The sequence below is a fragment of the Patagioenas fasciata genome, chromosome 4 (assembly GCF_037038585.1).
Source record: "Patagioenas fasciata isolate bPatFas1 chromosome 4, bPatFas1.hap1, whole genome shotgun sequence".
Classification (NCBI taxonomy): domain Eukaryota; kingdom Metazoa; phylum Chordata; class Aves; order Columbiformes; family Columbidae; genus Patagioenas; species Patagioenas fasciata.
This window is the reverse complement of record NC_092523.1, coordinates 7,803,555-7,822,267: the sequence shown is the minus strand read 5'-3', so window position 1 is coordinate 7,822,267 and position 18,713 is coordinate 7,803,555. Positions and strand designations below refer to the sequence as shown.

General features: G+C 39.9%; 1 protein-coding gene across 8 annotated transcripts in view; it reads left to right on the top strand.

Moving 5' to 3' along the window:
* Positions 1 to 18,456, top strand: part of CTBP1 (C-terminal binding protein 1) — a 253,013-nt gene extending 234,557 nt beyond the window's left edge. For 7 of the 8 annotated variants that reach the window (XM_065836373.2, XM_071808473.1, XM_065836377.2 and 4 more), the window contains 5 exons: positions 2,248 to 2,462; positions 6,322 to 6,452; positions 8,568 to 8,695; positions 10,817 to 10,934; positions 16,977 to 18,456. In XM_065836373.2, coding sequence (XP_065692445.1) covers positions 2,248 to 2,462; positions 6,322 to 6,452; positions 8,568 to 8,695; positions 10,817 to 10,934; positions 16,977 to 17,163 — 779 coding nt within the window. In that variant the 3' untranslated portion in view covers positions 17,164 to 18,456. The remainder of the gene's footprint in view (positions 1 to 2,247; positions 2,463 to 6,321; positions 6,453 to 8,567; positions 8,696 to 10,816; positions 10,935 to 16,976) is intronic. The other variant, XM_065836374.2, reaches the window with a different exon arrangement.
* The last annotated feature ends 257 nt before the right edge of the window (positions 18,457 to 18,713 follow it).

Below are 18,713 nucleotides of genomic sequence, written 5' to 3'. Positions count from 1 at the left end.
GTGTCACTGAAATGATGCATGGGCTTTGCCAGAGCTTTGAATAAATCTCCAAATTTTAAAATAGGCTTTTGCTACTTTCTGCTTTTTTTTTTTTTTGCAATTGTATGCAACAGCCATTTTCTGCATTCTTCCATACTACAGGCCAAGAAGTTCATTTAATATTTCGAACTTGGGAATTTGCCTTCTCTGGAATCACCTGTGAATATTCATAGCAGTCATATGTGCTTTTGAGATAGAGTTGTCCCAAAGATGGGATGCGTTGTGTGCTGTTCTGTTGTTCTTGATCTGCTGTGGTAGGTTTTGAGCCACCCTCATATCCAGGAGAGTCTAAATATAGAAGAGTTTTTCAGGAAATAAAAAGTCATAGGTTTGTGTTTGTACTATATTGTCGGACTGTGGTTTAGAAAGGAATTGGCAAACTACGTGTGTCCACCTGTATATTTGTCTAACGACTGAGACTAATTATGAATTGTCAGTTGCAGAAGAGTTTTATCCGACAAAATAATTGTAAAAAGACAATTCTGGCTGGAAATAGACGCGTGTGATTCCCAAGTGTTTCAGAAGGAAACTTTGCACACAATGGGGAAGGCTGTGGTTTATTAGCCTGGTTGCAATGAATGGAGAGTGTAGCTTTAACTGGAGAGTCTGTTGTAAGAGATTTCACTGTCACGAATCCCCTCAGGTATTAGTGTTGTAAAGAGTGTAAAAAAGAACAGATGACAGAACGTTGCATGCGAAAATGAATGGAGCTGGAGTAGAAGCCATACGTTTCCTTTAAAGAGAAGAGATAAATTGTTTACAGTTGTGTGACTGATTCCTTGAGCTGTGAACATGCCAAAATTTGAAAATAATAGTGTTTGTGCTGAAAAATGTCTAATTCAAGTTAATTTAAAAAAACAGCTTAGAAAGCAAACAAATAACCTGTACACAAGTATTGAAATAATGGATTTAGAAGAATATTTGAACTTGGTGTCCCCAAAGAGAAGCAGACAGCCCCCATCAGATTGACGAGCTCTTTAATATTCCAAGCACATCTATCGCTAAGCACCGCAGCAGAACTGCTGCGTTCAGGTTAAATGATCAACAAAAAAACCTTTCTTCCTGTGGCTTCTTAAGTTTATTCAAGGAGAAACTGAAAAGCAGAGGGAAATCCCTTCAAGGCAATTGGAAAGAGACGGGATTTCCCTATGTAAATTTGATGCTTTTCTGAACAAACTCAGATGTTACAAAAGAAAACTTGTTGACTTTTTTTTTTTAAAGGATACATGATGATTATGGCGTGTCTAGTGATGCTTTTGAAACGCCTTTTTCTGACATTTGTAATACTGTAATGTGTCTGGTGTGTGGTCTTGTAACCTGAAAAGTGTGTCATTTCTTCTTCTTCCAAGTATCCTTAGTCGTGAGATGTATTCACTGTTTTTTCTCAGTGTTTTACTGCTAGTGTGTCAAAAGGAAATACGTACCTCCTGATAGAAATACGTACCTCCCGATACATGTGATGCCCAAAGGCAGTTTCAGTCACAACGGTGAAAAATGACAGTCAGGAAAGTGGAACAGAGAGACGTGAAGGTCCATGTGAATAGCAAATGGTATCACGCTCTTCTGAACCAGGTGCCATATGATGGACTGTATTTATTCATCATTTAGGTAGACGGTTGCAAAATTTCTTAAAGGCCTTAGATGACAGGATTCTTGTAGGCATTGTAATGCCGAGAGGATGTTACTCAAAATGAAAGAAAATACTAGTTCAGAAAGGAGATTCTGTGCATTGAGAGTGGTTGAGCTTCAGTTTAAACAAATTATCTTTTATTGCATCCATTTTTGAGGATTAATTTTATAGCTTTTTATTAAAGCCAGCTGGTCCATCATGGGTAAGAATAAGTCCTTGGCGGGATGTATTCACAAGCAGTCGTGGTTTGCCATAAACAGACCCAGCAGACAAACCCTTGCGTTACACAGATTATTGCAGATTACGTGACGTCTTCTGGCATTTCAGATCTCTGGTTGCAAAGGGTGCAAACCTCCTGCTTTGTTTCGAACAAAGGTGGCGTGAAACAGCTTAGATGTAACATTTCTGATCATAACGATGATTTCAAGTGAGATGGGAACCACTTCTTCATTTTCATCTTCTTCCCGTTGCCGTACAAAACATCACGGTTTGGTACAAGTGTTTGCAATAGACAGGAGGAGGCTACCTTACACCAGCTGCTTCACATGTGTTCTCATCGCGTATTTGTCTTGTTCTAGGGCGTGTTGGACAAGCAGTAGCATTACGTGCCAAAGCCTTTGGCTTCAGCGTGATTTTCTATGACCCGTACCTGTCGGACGGCATGGAACGCGCGCTGGGGCTGCAGCGGGTGAGCACTTTGCAGGACCTGCTGTTCCACAGTGACTGTGTTACCCTGCACTGCAACTTGAACGAACACAATCATCATCTTATTAACGACTTCACCATAAAGCAGGTAATAATCTCTGTGGACGCCCTCCACACACCGGTGCTGGTTGCTGACACTGCGTAGCGTTTATCTGCATAAGTAGGCAGATTCTTATTTGAAAGGAATTTCTCTTTTGCTGCTTTGAGATCAAGCAGGTGTATAACTGATTAAGAAATAGGTGGTGGCTTATTATTATTGATTTTATTGTCTTTTTTTACTCAGCAATGTTGCACTTGTGGAAAATAATTTGCTCTTCTAAATTTTGCTCAGATTTAATAAGGTCGCATTTATGTAAAAGCACTTTTCCTATGTCTTCCAGTAGCTACTTCCTTTACCTGTGTACTTTCAGGTAGCAATTCTACCTCTCACTCTTGTTCCTCAGTTTCAGTTCTTTAGATGCATTTTAAGGATTATGACTAAATGGCTCCCCCCTGTGCTCAGTCCTGATGCTTGCAGAGCGCTTCGTGGATGGATCCCATTCACAGCATTCCATTATTCCTAAAGTTTTAAGTAATACTAAAATAATTTCAAAATCTAGGTGTAGGAACTAGTCCATTATTGACTAATTTGATAGTAAGCATTTTCATTAAATGTCTAGATTCTGACTCCAAATGCAGTGTAGGTAACAGCAAGAAATAGAACGTTGAGATGTAAGAATGTAGCTATTGTGCAGAAAAGTTGATTTACTGTTCTTTACACATGTAGTGCCTGTATGTGTTGGTAACAATGACAGCAGCACTCTTGCAGTAAAATCATTGCGTGACTTCTGAGAAGTAGTTTGTACCTACTACTCTTGAATTTTAGGAGAACTGAAGTAGTTACCGAACATGCTCCACAGTTATGGGATCTCAGCAGAACAGTGCCCATGTAACACACTCCTTGATTCGAGAGTTTGGGGATTTTGCAGATCTGTCTCAACATGAAGTCAGGGTTTGGGATTTAAACTCTAAAAAAAGAACTAAGTAGTTTAAAATGCAAGTCTCTAAGAGGACACAGGTCTGTCACCCTGCCCTGAACATTCTCTTTTGTTGTGTGCTCAGGTACATTTAGTGGTTATTACATGGCTAGATGCCTTTGCAAACAGACATCTCGACCCAGACAGAATCACACTGAATTCAGGGACCATCTGGAGGCTTAGCAGCGGTCACTCCATGTACAGTGGACTGGGAAACTTGTCCAGTGTCTCAGGAGGTGTTTGAGTGGAGGTGGATAAATGTGATGGGCTTTGGAGAGGGCTTAGTGCATTAATCAGAGAAACAAACCAACTAAAAGAGGTTAAAACTGAGTGATAGCATGAAATGCCTATAATAAAGTCTGTACTCGAAAGGATATTGTAAGCACTTATCTCTCTATTTGTTATCCTTCATGGGTAAAGCAAGGATTAAAATGGTAGAAGATAGTTCTTGCTTTGGATAAAGTTTGGGTGGAGCAGTCTGTGCTGTAACAGCTGATGTGAAAGCCATAAAGTTGTAACACCTCTGACTGCTTATTTGCGTAGAACACATCTTCTGAGTACGTATCAAAGAGCCAAAAAGCTTTTTTTTTTTTAGGCTGACAGATGTTAGAGTTTGCCTCAAATTTTCAGAGAGCATTGCATGCCACTGTTGTCCAATATCGCATGCTCATGTAATAACCGGTTTTTAAACAGAGAAGTGTGATGCCTCTCATTTCACTGAAGTATCACCCTGAATTTTGTCTAGAATCTGAAAGTATGTAACCTTAAACTGTCTTTGAAAATTTGGTGTCAGTCTTCTCTTTGAGTAGCTTTTCCCTTTAATTAGGGAGCATTGTGCCCAACCATTGTGCTTGGCCTTGTACTCCCAGCATAGCTCAGGGAAGTGTTTCAAGCTTGTGTTTATTGAACCCAGGGCAGTCGAGTGCTCTTAAGAGAAGCTGAGGTCATCTTTAGTTTTGCAAATATGAGAAAAAGACGCTGCAGCTTAAACGCTCTGCATTTTTACAGCAGCTGTGCAGGTTCGGTGTAGGTGAATTTACCAGATCTCAGCAGTTCTAGCTGTGAAGCTCTTTCAAGTTTTCACCCATTAAGGGTCATCTCCAGCTGCATCCATCCACCCTTGTTGTTTTGTCATGAGTCACGTAATTCATTCCCATTAGAGTGCGTTTATGCAGCCATTTCTGTTTGATTTGGACTTGCCTTAGTACTAGCTTTAGAGTTTTGTAAATAGTCCTAAAATGAAAACTCAAGTGAGGTTATTAAGATTGGACAGAAGATTTTAGCGAGGTTCACTTTGATTAAAGTTTTCAAGTCCTTCAAAGGGCATATAAATACACTAGGCTATACTTAAAACTCAAATTATCTATTTGAAGAGGAGGGGTGTATAAACTCCCACAAGCCCGTATGGTGATTGTCACTTGGGCGAGCCCTCCTGTGCTAGTTTTGATCTAGTTCTCGGCTGACTTCAGTGGAGATGCAGTGGTAGTTCCCATCAGGAATGTCTTGTAGTAACAGCTACAAGATCATGCCTTAAGATCAGACTTAAGATCATACCACCGTTTCCTCACTACTCTAATTGCCAAGTTAATTATAGAAAACTAAAGGAAGTGTCCCTTAGTTCTACTCCTGCAAGTGGACTTTGGTTTTGCTGTAGAGACCAGTAGATGGTTCTCTCGCAAGCCCAGGAGTCCGCAAATGGAGAGAGGCAGGGCCACGCTAAACCTAGTGAGGTGGCCACCAAAATATGGTGGTGGTTTTTCTTACAACCTTACTGCAAGCATAAACATGTTAATTGTTTAATATTCCCTGTGATCTCATGTAAAAAAATCTTGTAGCAGACTTTCATCCAAACCTCCTTGTTGTGCATGAATTTGGCATTTCAAATCAGTCTTTCAGAGTAAGGATTCATTTACATAAGCTTGATGTGTAGGTTTCAAGTAGTTGACTTGGCGTCAAAATGTTGGGGTTTTCTTCTTCTTACGGTGAGAGATGGAGTCAATATGAAATGAGATTTCTATCATTCATCTTGACCCTGGTTCCTGCTCTTTGTATGCTCACCTTCCCACACAGAAATCTTTCTGAGACCAGAAGCTGTTTGAGACATCTGGTAAAAGATGAAGTATTAGGGCGGCTGGAAGCAGGATGTAGTAATTTATCTTTTTTTTCCGTACCATCTCTCTTATTTAAACCACCACTTTGTTTTCATGTTGTGGATATGTTATGGTGTAAATTCTTGTAGTTCTCCCTACACAGTGTCATCTACAATGTTAATGTGCACAAAGCACAGCACAGCTTCTCTCCTGGGCACACAGCGTTCTCAACCAAATTCATTTTCATGCCTTCTAATTGAATAATATAAGAATTCTTTAGACTTTTATTTGAAAAGTCTCGCAGGGAGGAGGAAGCTGAAGAAACAAAAATGAATAAAACATAGATGTACTGTGTTTTGGCAACTGAAGGGAAAAGTGTTTGAAAATCCAAAAGCATTGGTTTTTCTGAAAAAAATCACGTAGGCTTCTACTTGTGTGAAAGTTGAAAATCACAAAATATGAATTTGTTTAAGAATGTGTTGTAGTTTCTATCTCATGCAATTTCACAGTGAAACAAAAAGGCATAAAATGATCTGTCACTTTCATATGCACAGTTGTGTCTTTTGATCATGTTACTGCGCAATATCTGAAACAACGCTTCTGTTAAAAGACACTGCTTACAAGAGACAAAAGGTTATTGAGTGCTGTGAAATAGCATTTTATGTTAGAAGCATCACATTTTGTGGTACTTTCTAATGGAAAGGGAAGACAAACTGTTGCAGGTTAAACCAGCTGAATAGCCTTTGTTGTAATGGATGCTTCTTTTGAGTAAAAAATAATGCCACAACTATTTTATTTCATTTATTTTTATTTCATCATTCTTGTTTTTAACTTTCCCTAGATGAGACAAGGGGCTTTCCTGGTCAACACAGCTCGAGGTGGGTTAGTAGACGAAAAAGCACTTGCACAGGCCCTGAAGGAAGGAAGGATACGAGGGGCAGCCTTAGATGTACATGAGTCAGAACCATTCAGGTGCTTTTCCTTTTCTTTTTATTTTGTTCACTTTCTTATTTTTAAGTCTTAGTGCATGATACAATCAACAGCAACAAGTAAATGGAGTTCTCCCTTCATTTGGTAGCTAAATACTCCTTAGTAAAGCAACGCGAATGTAGATGGAGCTTGTGTATGTGGTCAGAAATGAAAACAGTGACTTCCAAGATCTAATTCCTTTAACAGTATTTTTTGAAAAATCCAATGGGTTTATACAGTAGAAATAGAAGGGACTTGGGTTCAAATCCCAGGCATGGCTTTGAGCAGAGTATTCCTTTGTCATTGGTGCAACTCTGGAGGCAAATAATGTTGATGTCCTAACAGACTTTTTCAGAAGGCAAAATGTTGAGATTTGGTGTGAGAAATAACTAATTCAGGACACTTTTCTGGAGGTAAAGACATATTTTTGTCCAGATTGCCTCTGCAGGAAAGCTATAAATGTAACAGGTTGCAAAAAAAAGTTAAGGAAGTTAGAGTTTTGTTTTGCCCTTTATCAGGGGAGTAGTAACTCCGCTGTCGTGAGCAGAGCTGGTGGCACAAGGCTTAGTTTTTGGATGACACTGAGAAGTCCAGCATTTTAGGCAGAAATACATCACTCCCCAAAGTGCCGTTGATATTACAATATCAGCACTCCTAGTCAGAAATGAGCCTGTTTGATGTGTCCTTGGGTCTTGACCCTGACTTCTGAGTTACGAGTCATGAGAACAGAATGATGTAGCTCAGTTTTAGTGTGTAACAAGATATTTTTTCAGTTGTTCACCCTGGGCAGGGAGAAATGTTAATTTTAATTGAAACGATCCACATAAGTTTTTGAAAAAGAACAGATTCAGGACTTGACAACAGGTTGTAAAGACTGTAGAGAGGACAATCTCTCTCATATCAGCTTGGGGGAGTAATAGAAGCTTTAAAAAAATAGAATAGTATCCTTTTAGAGTAGAATTTTTATATATCTACTGAGACACAATGCCACATCACAGAAATTTATTTATGCATGCCTTTACTTCTAAACGTAGTCATTACAATGCAGTAATGCTGTGCAAAGCCAGAGCCCAACAGCTCGAGGGACTTTGGACTACGGACGTTCTTCCAATTCAGAGCTCAGATCTGCACCAGCAGAACATTGCACCTCTAGGAAGCCCCATTTCCTGCATGGAGATGCCATCTGCAGAGATTCAGCTGCAGGATTACAGCCACAATTTCCTTTGGCTTCAGTGCTGTGTGTCTATCTGATCGCAGCGTGCAACTCTTTATTCGAGAGTTTTGCCAGATATTCTGATGTTTGTTGAACTACAGATGAAATCTGTCGGTTTATGAATTATGACCAACTCTGAAAGCACGCTTTTGTCTTAAAATATTCTCCTCTTGTTACAATTGACTGTAAGTTTATTAAAACTGGAAATAAATAGGAGGAGCAAACTTCAGTTACTTTCAGATTTTTTACTCTGTGATAGCACTTTTACACAGGTTTGTTGCTTTCCTTGAAAATCAATCTGTAAAGTAAATTTCCTTCTTTCTGTTGAGTTTCTATAAATGAACAGGAAAGAAAAAAATAGTTAAAAAGAACAAAAAAAATTGCCAAAAAAAAGTTGAGGCTGCTGAGAGACACACTTCTTATTTGGAAATCATTGGAAGATTTTTATTCAAGTGACTAAACGTCACATTGACAGTGACTCTTGAGAGAACAGAGCTTTGTTGGCTAATGCAGTAAAGCTGTGATGCAGTGGACGAATGGAATGGCATCCTGAATTGATTTGGGTCTTGCCTCATGCATTTCTGCACCAGAACTGGAGTGGCAGTGCTTGTAGTGAGGAATAAGTGCATAGGACAGAAGCTAATGTTGCTACTTTATTTAATTCTACCCTTTTGAGTCTATGAGAAGTGATTGTTGCTTATTTATACCATGAATAGTGTATTAAATTAACTGACAGAATTAAACCTAACAAGGAGTAGAAATACAGTTCTTTTCTGTTGTAGAAATTAATCTGTGTATGTACAAATCCATCTGGACCCCCTCCCCCTTTTTTCCCCCCCTCTTCTCCCTCTCCCCCACCCCTCAGTATTTTTTGTCATATAATCCTGTTTTAAATCTTCATTTAGCTTTAGTCAGGGCCCCTTGAAGGATGCACCAAACCTGATCTGTACCCCACACGCAGCCTGGTATAGCGAACAAGCCTCAATTGAGATGCGGGAGGAAGCAGCACGGGAGATCCGAAGGGCGATCACAGGTACTAACTCACCTCATTAGCTCCCTCACTGTTTTATTTTTCTTCTTTTTTAACAAACTTTTTCATTCTTTAGTCTTGAAAGATGCTGAAAAGAACCAACCTTAGGTTTTGTTGACCACTTCTAATACTTGGAACACAGAAACTAACAGATCCCCACCAACTGTGTTCTCAGAACAGATCATTTTTGGAGGTTCATTGTAATTACAGTGAAGGCAGGCGCTGAAAAATAAGTACTTTTTCTGTACAACATAAATGTACTTATATGTGAAAAACTTGCATGTGTTTTGTTATTGCTTGTAAATATTACATATTTGATGGGTTTGACTGCAAGTAGCCCAGATATTGCTGATAATATTTCATAGGTTTCCCTAGGTGCCCCCTTGTATTTGTCTTGAGCAGTTCAATTTCCTTTATTTTTCTCCCTTTGGCTCCTTTGTATTTTCCGAAGTTCATCCAAATTTGTCTTGGAGGATGATGTGGAATTTCTGTGTATTTAAAGCTGTAATGTTCAGAGATAAAGCATCTAGAGCTTTATGCTGTTCCTAGTAATTCTCATATCCCAACAACTCGTTCTCTATGTCAAAACAAAGTTTTTGGTGTTTTGTTTGGAGGGTGCTCTACTTTAGATGTTCCTCTCTTTAAAGCATTTCTAAAGAAGTCTGGCATTTTAAAGAGCAAAGTCTCTTTGTTATATAACTACCATGTAATTGTAAACTGTTCACATAAGAGAAAACAGTTATGTCTTGAACATGCACTGCTAATAAATAAAATGAGAAGAGGGAGCCATTTGGCAGTAGTTTGAATCCCTTGTAGCCTGAAATAAAAGGGAGGATTTTCATAGTGGAAAATGATTCATTAAGCACTAATGTTCTCTCTTTAGTGGAACTTCGCTGTTTCCCCCCTGGCAATATAGGCTGAATGCTCTGTGGACATGAGGGGCCATCTGTGTCACCTTGAGAGCAGTTCAGTGCCAGCACGTTGCTCTGCTACACAAAAAGCACCCGCAGTGGCCTTTCCTAGAGGAGCTGGGCAATTTAGTTTCATTTCTAGCCTGTGCAGACAGAAGATTCTCTTCGGGATGGTGATTAGAGGCACCTCCTGAACTCCTGATCTGAATTGCCCTTTACAGGACTATTTATCTGTGGTTTAGGGGTAATCTGAGGAGTTGGACCATCCCTTTGCTGGAATTGGTCCTTGTGTTTATACTCCAGAAGAGCTCCAATATTAATAGTACATTCATTAAGTTCTTGTATAACTATTACCTGCTCCCAAATAGCTCTGGGAGTCATTGCAGACACCAGTGTATGATACCTGCTTGAGTGATGATCGATGTGCAAATAAGCATTAACAGGCTAAGATCTGAAAACTAAATCAAAGTCAGCTGTACGGAGCTATTTTTATGTTCAATACTGTGCAATAACCCAAACATCTGTGCCTAGGAAGACGGTTCTATATGTTCTTGAAGTGTGTGGTTGTCCTGTCAGCCTTCTAAATCGTTGATTTGTATTGAAGCTGTCAGCACTTCAGTGTTTGCACGTGGTTTGTAGTTAAGATTAAACCGAGACCAACAGTAGGGAGGTGAGGATAACATTGAATTGTGATGAAACAAACACGGGAAAGATAAAGGAAATGTGGAATAAAGCTGAATATGTGAAAGCCATAGGGGAACACAGAGGGGAAAGGGTGTGGAGAGAGAGAAGCTAATTGGAAAAAGGTGTACAAGGAAGGAATGCAGGCTGTGACCACCATCTGATGATAAATATGTTGTTGTTCTGCTTTTCCAAAAAAAAAAATCAGTGATGTTCTGCTGTATAAAATAGAAATAATAAGCAAATATTAAATATCTTTGAATATATTTTTGGGCACCAAAACATTCAAAGTATTAAATAAGGAGGACTGCGGAAAATGGTAATGGAAAAAGTGGGAAGGCAAGTATGGCAAGTGAAAAGATCGTCATGAAATAAGCTTAACATAAATAACTCTTTTGTAAGGGGAGACTAGCAGCACATGCCTACAAAAGTTAGCAAATATTTATAATTATTTTTAGCATAAATACTTGGAGAGCAGAAGGCATGTAATTTTATTTTCTTTTTTAATTTCCTCTCTCTTGCTGCATCCCAGGTCGTATTCCAGACAGCCTGAAAAACTGTGTTAACAAAGATCATTTGACTGCAGCTACACATTGGGCCAGCATGGATCCTGGAGTGGTTCATCCAGAGCTTAATGGCGCTGCATACAGGTAAGCTTGCTGCCGGTGTGAAAGAAATACGTCCTTAATTCGGAGGTGGGTGTTCCTGAACAAATAAAAGACCTTCCTGTTAATAAATGAAGTGGTTTTAGATTAGACCTCTGTATTTATAATCGTTGCATTCAGGAGAATGATCTCATTTTGCTAGTCGAAGTCAGTCATGCAGTGCCTAAGTATGTTTCCTTTTCTTATCTTTTTTTTTGTGTGGCTAGTAATATCTGAACAATATACAGTTTTCTGTATATTCCAGTAAAATAATTCTGGTCATGTCCAGCGAGCGCAGTGCAAGTTTATGTTCCTTTTGCTGGAGGTAATGATACAGCAGTAGCTTACAGAAAGACTTGCAATAATAAACTATTGTTGCGTGGTTTTGTGGCCTCCAGACGTGAGAGAACAAATAATTCAGTAGTGGATACAGTGGAATAGCCTGTGGTGATTATGAAAATACGTTTAAAATAGCGTTTTCGAAATCATACATTTAATTTTTAAACAAAAGCGTTTGAGGGACTTGATATGTGTATTCTCAATCAACTGCAAAAGCAACTCTTAATAATTAATAGAAAGGGGCATTTTTTTAATATCTAATATGTACGGTCAGCAGTTTGTTTGCTTGAGAGTCTTTCTTTGTCCCTTTATCCCTAGCAGCAGATTGTTCCTCATAGCCAGCTTCACACAATTTTTACTTACAAAAAACATCTGCAATTTTGTATCTTCCAGTATGGTATTTACTCACAAGCGGGATGAAGGTGGCTGAGAAAGCTCCAGACAGCTGCTTCCCTCAGTGCTTTGAGGGAGGGGAAAGTGCAAGTCCTTTCGTTTTTGTTTTTTTTTTATACTGCTTTGTCCCAATCTTTCTGCTGTCCTTCATACATTCGTCCTTCTTTAGGAGAGCCACCCCAAACTTTTAATAGATGTAGGATTTTTTTGTGTATGTGTTACCCCATATGAGAACCCAGCCGTGCAATGCCGAGAAGTGACACAAAGCTCTCGTGTCCCAGTGACTTCTAACAGAAGGGGACAGAGAGGTGACGGGAGAGCATCACCACCCTCTGCCGCCATCTCCTTATCAGCAGCTCTAAGTGCACCAGAGGAAAAGAACAACTCTGATTTGGTCAGCGTGTGTGTATCTTGAATCGCGTTGAGATGTTTATTTTTTGAAAAAGCCCCCTTAGCCCTAAATATCTGCAGAAGGGTGGTTTTTATTTGCTTCAATGTAAAGTTCAGGCGTGTGTGTTCTCTTGCACAAAGTGTGTTGTATCATCACCCTCAATTTTTGGAGTGCTGGGGCAGAGCTGAGCACAACTGGGCACTCCCAACCCTCTTGTGGTGCTTGGGAACAGGGCTGCGTGCCCCAAATAAAATGCAGTTGTTTGTGCTCATTTGGGGGGGTCAGAAGTCCAGGAGAAGCAGGCTTCACAGCTGGAGAGGGATTTTAACTTAGGAATGATTTGGAAGTTAATGGTTTACAAGATAAAGACCATGTGTAATTAATTTAAGGAGGATAAGCACAGAACTGAATGCCTTTTTCAGACATTGTTTCAATCAATTTTTTTCAATAAAGGAAGTTCATCTTAAATAATTTTCAACTTGAAAATTATTTTCAAGTACAAAATAAAACTCATTTTGGGAACTTTGAGAGAGAAGTTATACAACAAATGTTAAGCATCTTTTTAGAGAGATGGTAGAATAGTGGTTGAGTGTGACCAAAGGCAGTTAAGATTTTGTGCAGTATAAAATATGCAGAACTTGAAGCTCAGGCTTTGTGAAGAAATCGGTTTCAGTAGCAGTGTTTGCTGATGCTTTGTTTCTACCTGGATTAAGTGCAGAATTTGAATTGATTGCTCAAAACAAATTTTTCTGTTTTCTCTTTGCAATCCAAGATTACGTTCAAATAACACAGTTGTGGAGTCTTTTACAGGCAGTGTGATGTTTCAGATGCGCTAATAACTGTATCATGCTCATGTAATTGCATTGGAGGATAAGTCCTGGATAATTTTTTATATGGTAAAAAATGCAAATTGCTCATTTGGTGAACTAACACTAACGACACTATTTTATTCTGGCTATGTCATTTACTTGTGTTTTGATGTAGGTCAGAGCTCTTTAAATGATCAGACATTATCACGAGTAAAGAACACTGAGCATCCATCAGCAGAATATAATCTAGATCTTCTGAATGTCGTGGTATTCTGTGGAAAACAAAACCATTTACTGTGTGACATGCAATACGCTGTCCCAACACAAAAGGTGAAGTGAACAGGACCTATCCCAGTGAAGACGAACAGTATTCCTTAGGAGGAACTATTTGTAGTAGTCTTGGTGAAGCAGCGTAACATCCCTGCTCTGGTGTTATTGCTGTTTATTTGTTACTGAGCTGCCTGTTAAAGAACCCCCATCCACAGCCTGCGTCATGGAGCCTGCAGCTTGTAGGCAAAATAAAATCCCACAGCCAGAAAGCAGTGATTGTGCAATTTATAGACATGTCAACCTATCTTTCTGCCTTCTAACAGGCAGGAGATGAGAATATCCAGGTACTGGAAAGGTACTTGGGTGAGATGTTGGTAATTCAGGAGTTGTTTCATGTCAAGGTGTTTCACTGGTGATTTTCCAACCGTGATATAAGATAACAGCATGCGCTTAGATTTTTAAGCTCTTTTGGGACAGATTCAGTTTCTTGAACAGAGCTTAACATGGTGAGTTCAAGATGCTTCTGTGGTTTAAAAAATACATAGAAATTACAGTTGTGTTTCAGTTGTGATTAAGAGGGATACAGAGTTGTTCTTCATAATTGTGGGGGGAGGGGAAGGAACAGTAAGAATTAGCAGAGGAGTTGTGATCTCTTGCTTCTGCTTTCACAAAGATTTAATTCAGTGGATGTTTTACCTGGAAAATGTTTCTATTTATTGCTGCCAGAGGAGGAAGATTGGGAGCAACTTATAAAGTGCTGGAGGGAATATATTTGCTGATTTAGAATAGAAGAGGAATGAATAGCAGCGTAAGGGAAGGTTATGTGGGATAGAAATACCCGCGTGTAAAGGCTGTTGAGTTTATATGTTCTCATTTCAGAGGTACAATTTGAACAACGCTGTTGATGAAATTAAAAATGGACAAAAATTTCAAAAAGAGAATGGCAAAATAGGGTTAGGAGCTGTCAAGCAAAATACAGTTTCTGTAGAGAGGAACGTTATCTTTATTTTGACTCCTGTCACTGTGTAGCTTTAGAAAAACAGTTTTGGGGCTTTGGGATGTTGCTAAAAGTCTGTAGGAAGATGTGTCTGAGGAGGTGGGCTGGCAGGTAGAATCCCAATTATTAAACCTCGATGTCCAAGGGGAGTATTTTTATATACAGAAGGAGTATCTGGAGTCAAAGCAGAATTGCAGATACATATTTGAACTGCTTCATGTGCTCATAAGGTAACTGCTAATGCTCCTGGCGCAACGCTGTCCATTTTCATGAGGGGCGGATCTCACTGTTCTTCCTGAGGGAAACACAGTTGTAGAATTGTCTCTCTTTAATTTCTGCCAGCTCCGGTGCGTTGATGCTCAAGGGAAAGTGTAGAGTCTTACATCTGGGCAGGAACAACCCCAGGTTCCAGTATAAGTTGGGGAATGACCTATTAGAGAGCAGTGTAGGGGAAAGGGACCTGGGGGTCCTGATGGACAGCAGGATGAGCATGAGCCAGCACTGGGCCCTTGTGGCCAGGAAGGCCAATGGTACCTGGGGTGGATTAGAAGGGGGGTGGTCAGTAGGTCAGAGAGGTTCTCCGGCCCTCTACTCTGCCCTGGTGAGACCACATCGGGAATATTTTGTCCAGTTCTGGGCCCCTCAGTGCCAGAAGGACAGGGAACTGCTGGAGAGGGTCCGGCACAGGGCAACAAAGATGCTGCAGGGAGTGGAGCATCTCCCGTGTGAGGAAAGGCTGAGGGAGCTGGGGCTCTGGAGCTTGGAGAAGAGGAGACTGAGGGGTGACCTCATTAATGTTTACAGATATATAAAGGGGGAGTGTCAGGAGGATGGAGCCAGGCTCTTCTCGGTGACAACCAGTGATAGGACAAGAGGCAATGAGTATGAACTGGAACACAGGAGGTTCGATTTAAATTTGAGACGAAACTTCTCAGTGAGGGTAACAGACACTGGTCCAGGCTGCCCAGGGGGGTTGTGGAGTCTCCTCCTCTGCAGACATTCAAACCCGGCTGGACACCTTCCTGTGTAACCTCATCTGGGTGTTCCTGCTCCGGCAGGGGGATTGCACTGGATGAGCTTTCGAGGTCCCTTCCAGTCCCTGACATTCTGGGATTCTGTGAATATGCTGTTAGAAAGTAGTGATTCTGTGTTGGAAACTATTACCCTGTTGGGCTTTTAAATGGAAGCTTTTGTCACGTTGTGTTGTGGTTTTTGCAAAGCACCTAGAGTAACAGATAAGCTGTTCCAAAATTAAATTTGAAGGAATAAAACAACACTCAGTCTGACAGTTTTCATAGGAATTGAAGAAAATTTGATTAAGAAAATTCAAATGGAAGTACTGAAACAAGCAACGAATTCCATTAGCAACCGCAAATTAATTCTAAGGAGCCTCTCTGGAGAATTAATTAGCATGGGAAACCCTGCAGATATGTGTACAGTTGGGAACAGAGTTGTGTCCTAAAGGTGGTGGGATCTTCCACAAGCTGGTTATCCATCCCAGGTACAGGAATCTTTCCCTGGATGACCAGCCCAGAGTATGGTATCTCAATGTGCTGTGTCGCACAGCCGTGCCAAGCCCCTCTGACATGATAAATGCACTTTCCTCCAGCTTTTTGCCTCCTCTGAGTTTTGTGTAGGTTCTGAATTTATTTTCTATGCATTTGAAGGAACTTAGGATGAGCAGCACTAATACACTTTACATCAGAAAAGGTGCTACCGGAATGGGATGAAATTCCCTGATGTGTTGAGCTCTGGTGGGAAAGCAGAATAATGTGGTATTTGAAAAAAGCTTGACTAGACTACAAGTGCCTTTTCTGCCATTTATTTCCAAGTAAATACTAGGCTAGCAAATGCCACAGTGAGTAAGTGGTAGGTTTGTGTGTTTAGGCTTTTAAATGGATAACACTCTCATTAGGGTGCTTGTGTGAGCAGAATACAGCAGAGAATGGGGGATGAGTGTCCAGCGTTATGATGGAGGAAGCAAAGGAACAGTGTGAGTGGCCAACGTGAGATAATTTGCAAACTGATATTGAGGTACTTGGCTAAAAAAACCCCTTCTTTCCATTAAAAGCTGTGTTTATTAATCACATCTGAACTTCAGGACTGAAACAGTGTATTGGTTTCAACCCGATAATATCAAAGCTGTCATAAAATCAAGCTGAATCAGAGGGTGATTTTCGTGTTGAATTTGTAAGGTATTTAGGCCTTGATGTTCATCCAGGAGTAACAAATATTGAAGAAGATGCGTAGTGGTTCGTGTTGGGATCTCTCCTTTGTGCAGTCTGCCTAAAGTACTGGTTCTGTATAACTACGGCCGATTCTCTTTCGAACAGGTACAGTGGCAAGTTTGACGCTGAAAAAATTACTTGGGTTTAATAGACTTGAATTTGTCATCTTAAGAGTGTATGGGTATGATTGCTCTTTTGAGGCTACGATTGCAAGATCAGTTTAAAGAAATATTTTTTCCAACCACAACAATGAAATTTCAAAATTTCTGTGTGAGAATAAACGTGAGTTGGGGCGGAAATCCATGGAAAAGTCATAGGACAGAAGTATTGCGTGGACTGAGCCTGAATTACTTCTTGTTGAGGTTTACTGTGAGAGGAGCGATACTTCCAGGTCATTTCTGTTGCTATTTAATCTGAAGAAACAATCTAGGAAGCCTTTCTCATTTGGGTAAAATATAGCATCTCTCGCTTTATTTCGCAGCATCTGCGTGTGGTATCTCATCTGGAACTTAACCAACGGGTCTGAAACCAAAAGCAGCATCTGCAGGTGTAGGAGGAGGCCAGGTGGGCTTTCTGGCCAGTTGTCTCTTGGTTCTAATGTCTGTTCTTGTCTTCTCTCAGCAGGTATCCCCCAGGCGTTGTCAGCGTGGCTTCCACCGGCATACCTGCGGCGGTAGAAGGAATAGTCCCCAACCCCATGTCCTTGTCACACGGCCTCCCTGCTGTCGCCCACCCGCCCCACGCTCCTTCCCCCGGCCAAACTGTCAAACCAGAAGCTGATAGAGACCACCCGAGCGACCAATTGTAGCCTACGACAACAGCATTCCCGACAGCGGAGATTTCAGCTTCAGCGTATGGAAAACAAACAAAACAAAACAAAACCCTGGATTTTGATTAAAGGCAAAAACCATGAACTTACAGGAGGAGAGGATTCTTGGTTTAGAAACTGGTCCAATATACAGTATAAAAGGAAAAGGTGGGAGACAAAAAGAAGATTTGGAAACATTTTTTTCCTCCGTATAAATTGTAGTTTGTCCCTGTCCAGTGGACTGATTTCACTGTTTCTGTGTCCTATGGGTTCTTTGTTAAGCAAGAGAAGTTAGTAGTTAATTATATCATGAATGTACTTGTCTGTGTACAGTTTTTAGAACATTAAAAAAGGTTTGTTTGCTTAGCTGTCAACAAGGCAAAACATAAGGGAGGCATTCAACAAACCAATTTTGAGATTAAAAATCCTTTCTATTCTATGTTAAAACATGCCCAAAAATGAGGCAGTTGGCAAACTTCTCAGGACAATGAATTTTTCCCATTTTTCTTTCTACGCCACACAGTGCATTGTTTTTTCTACCTGCTTGTCTTATTTTTTAGAATGATTTAGTAAACAAAAGAAAACCAGTTTCTCCTGATTTTGGCATGAATTCACTTCTTTCCAAACGAAGACAACCTTGCAAAGAGATTTTGAGGAAAAAAACAGGTTTTGTATAAACGAGCGTTGTGCTTTTTGTCACCAGTTAAAGTATATATTATTGGTGGTATGCGGAAAAGGCACTAGACTACTGAAAAGTAGCAGCATTTCATTGCCTACATTGATTCCTTCCTGGTAATGTGGTAGGCTAGCAATATTTTTGGTTAAAATCATGTTTGTGACTGTAACCATTTGTATGAATTATTTTAAAGAAATAAAAATCCCAGACAAATATCATACGTGTAAAAATTTTTATTTCTAGTAACTGTTTATTCAACTTTTATTAGGTTTCTTAGCTGTAATTTTTAAACAGATGCTGTCAAGTATTTCATTTCTAGCTTTACTTTGCTCTCTGTTGTTTGTAATACTGTCTTGGAAGCTTGAAAAATAATAAAAGAAAAACCTCTTTCCATACCATTTTCCCTTTACATTTTGTAAATGTTGATCCTTTTTTCCTGTGTTTCTAATGGAGTTTGAAATTTAAGGTGGATTTTGATTTGTACACCGGCATCATCAGCTACAATATGGTAACAGCGTTTATGCCACCACTGTGGGCAGAGCAGAAGGAGGTACAACAGCAACACAACAGTAATAATAATAATAATAATAATAAACGTCTTTTGCCGAAGTCCAGCATGAGAAGTGTCCATTGTTTTCTTTGCTTTTGTGCTGGTGGAAGCGTGCAGCAAGATGTAATTGTATTTGCGTTGTTGAAGGAGTTCGTTTCTTTGAATAGGAAAGTGGTTTTAAGGCAAGTTCGATTTCAGCTGGAAGCTGATTTGGCTGTTCCTGACATTTTAAACAAAATCAAATAAGATTAGCTGTTGCAAGAAGGAAATCCAGGATGGGCAGAAAACCTGGACCCACATCCCCTTGGTATTTTCTTATCTATT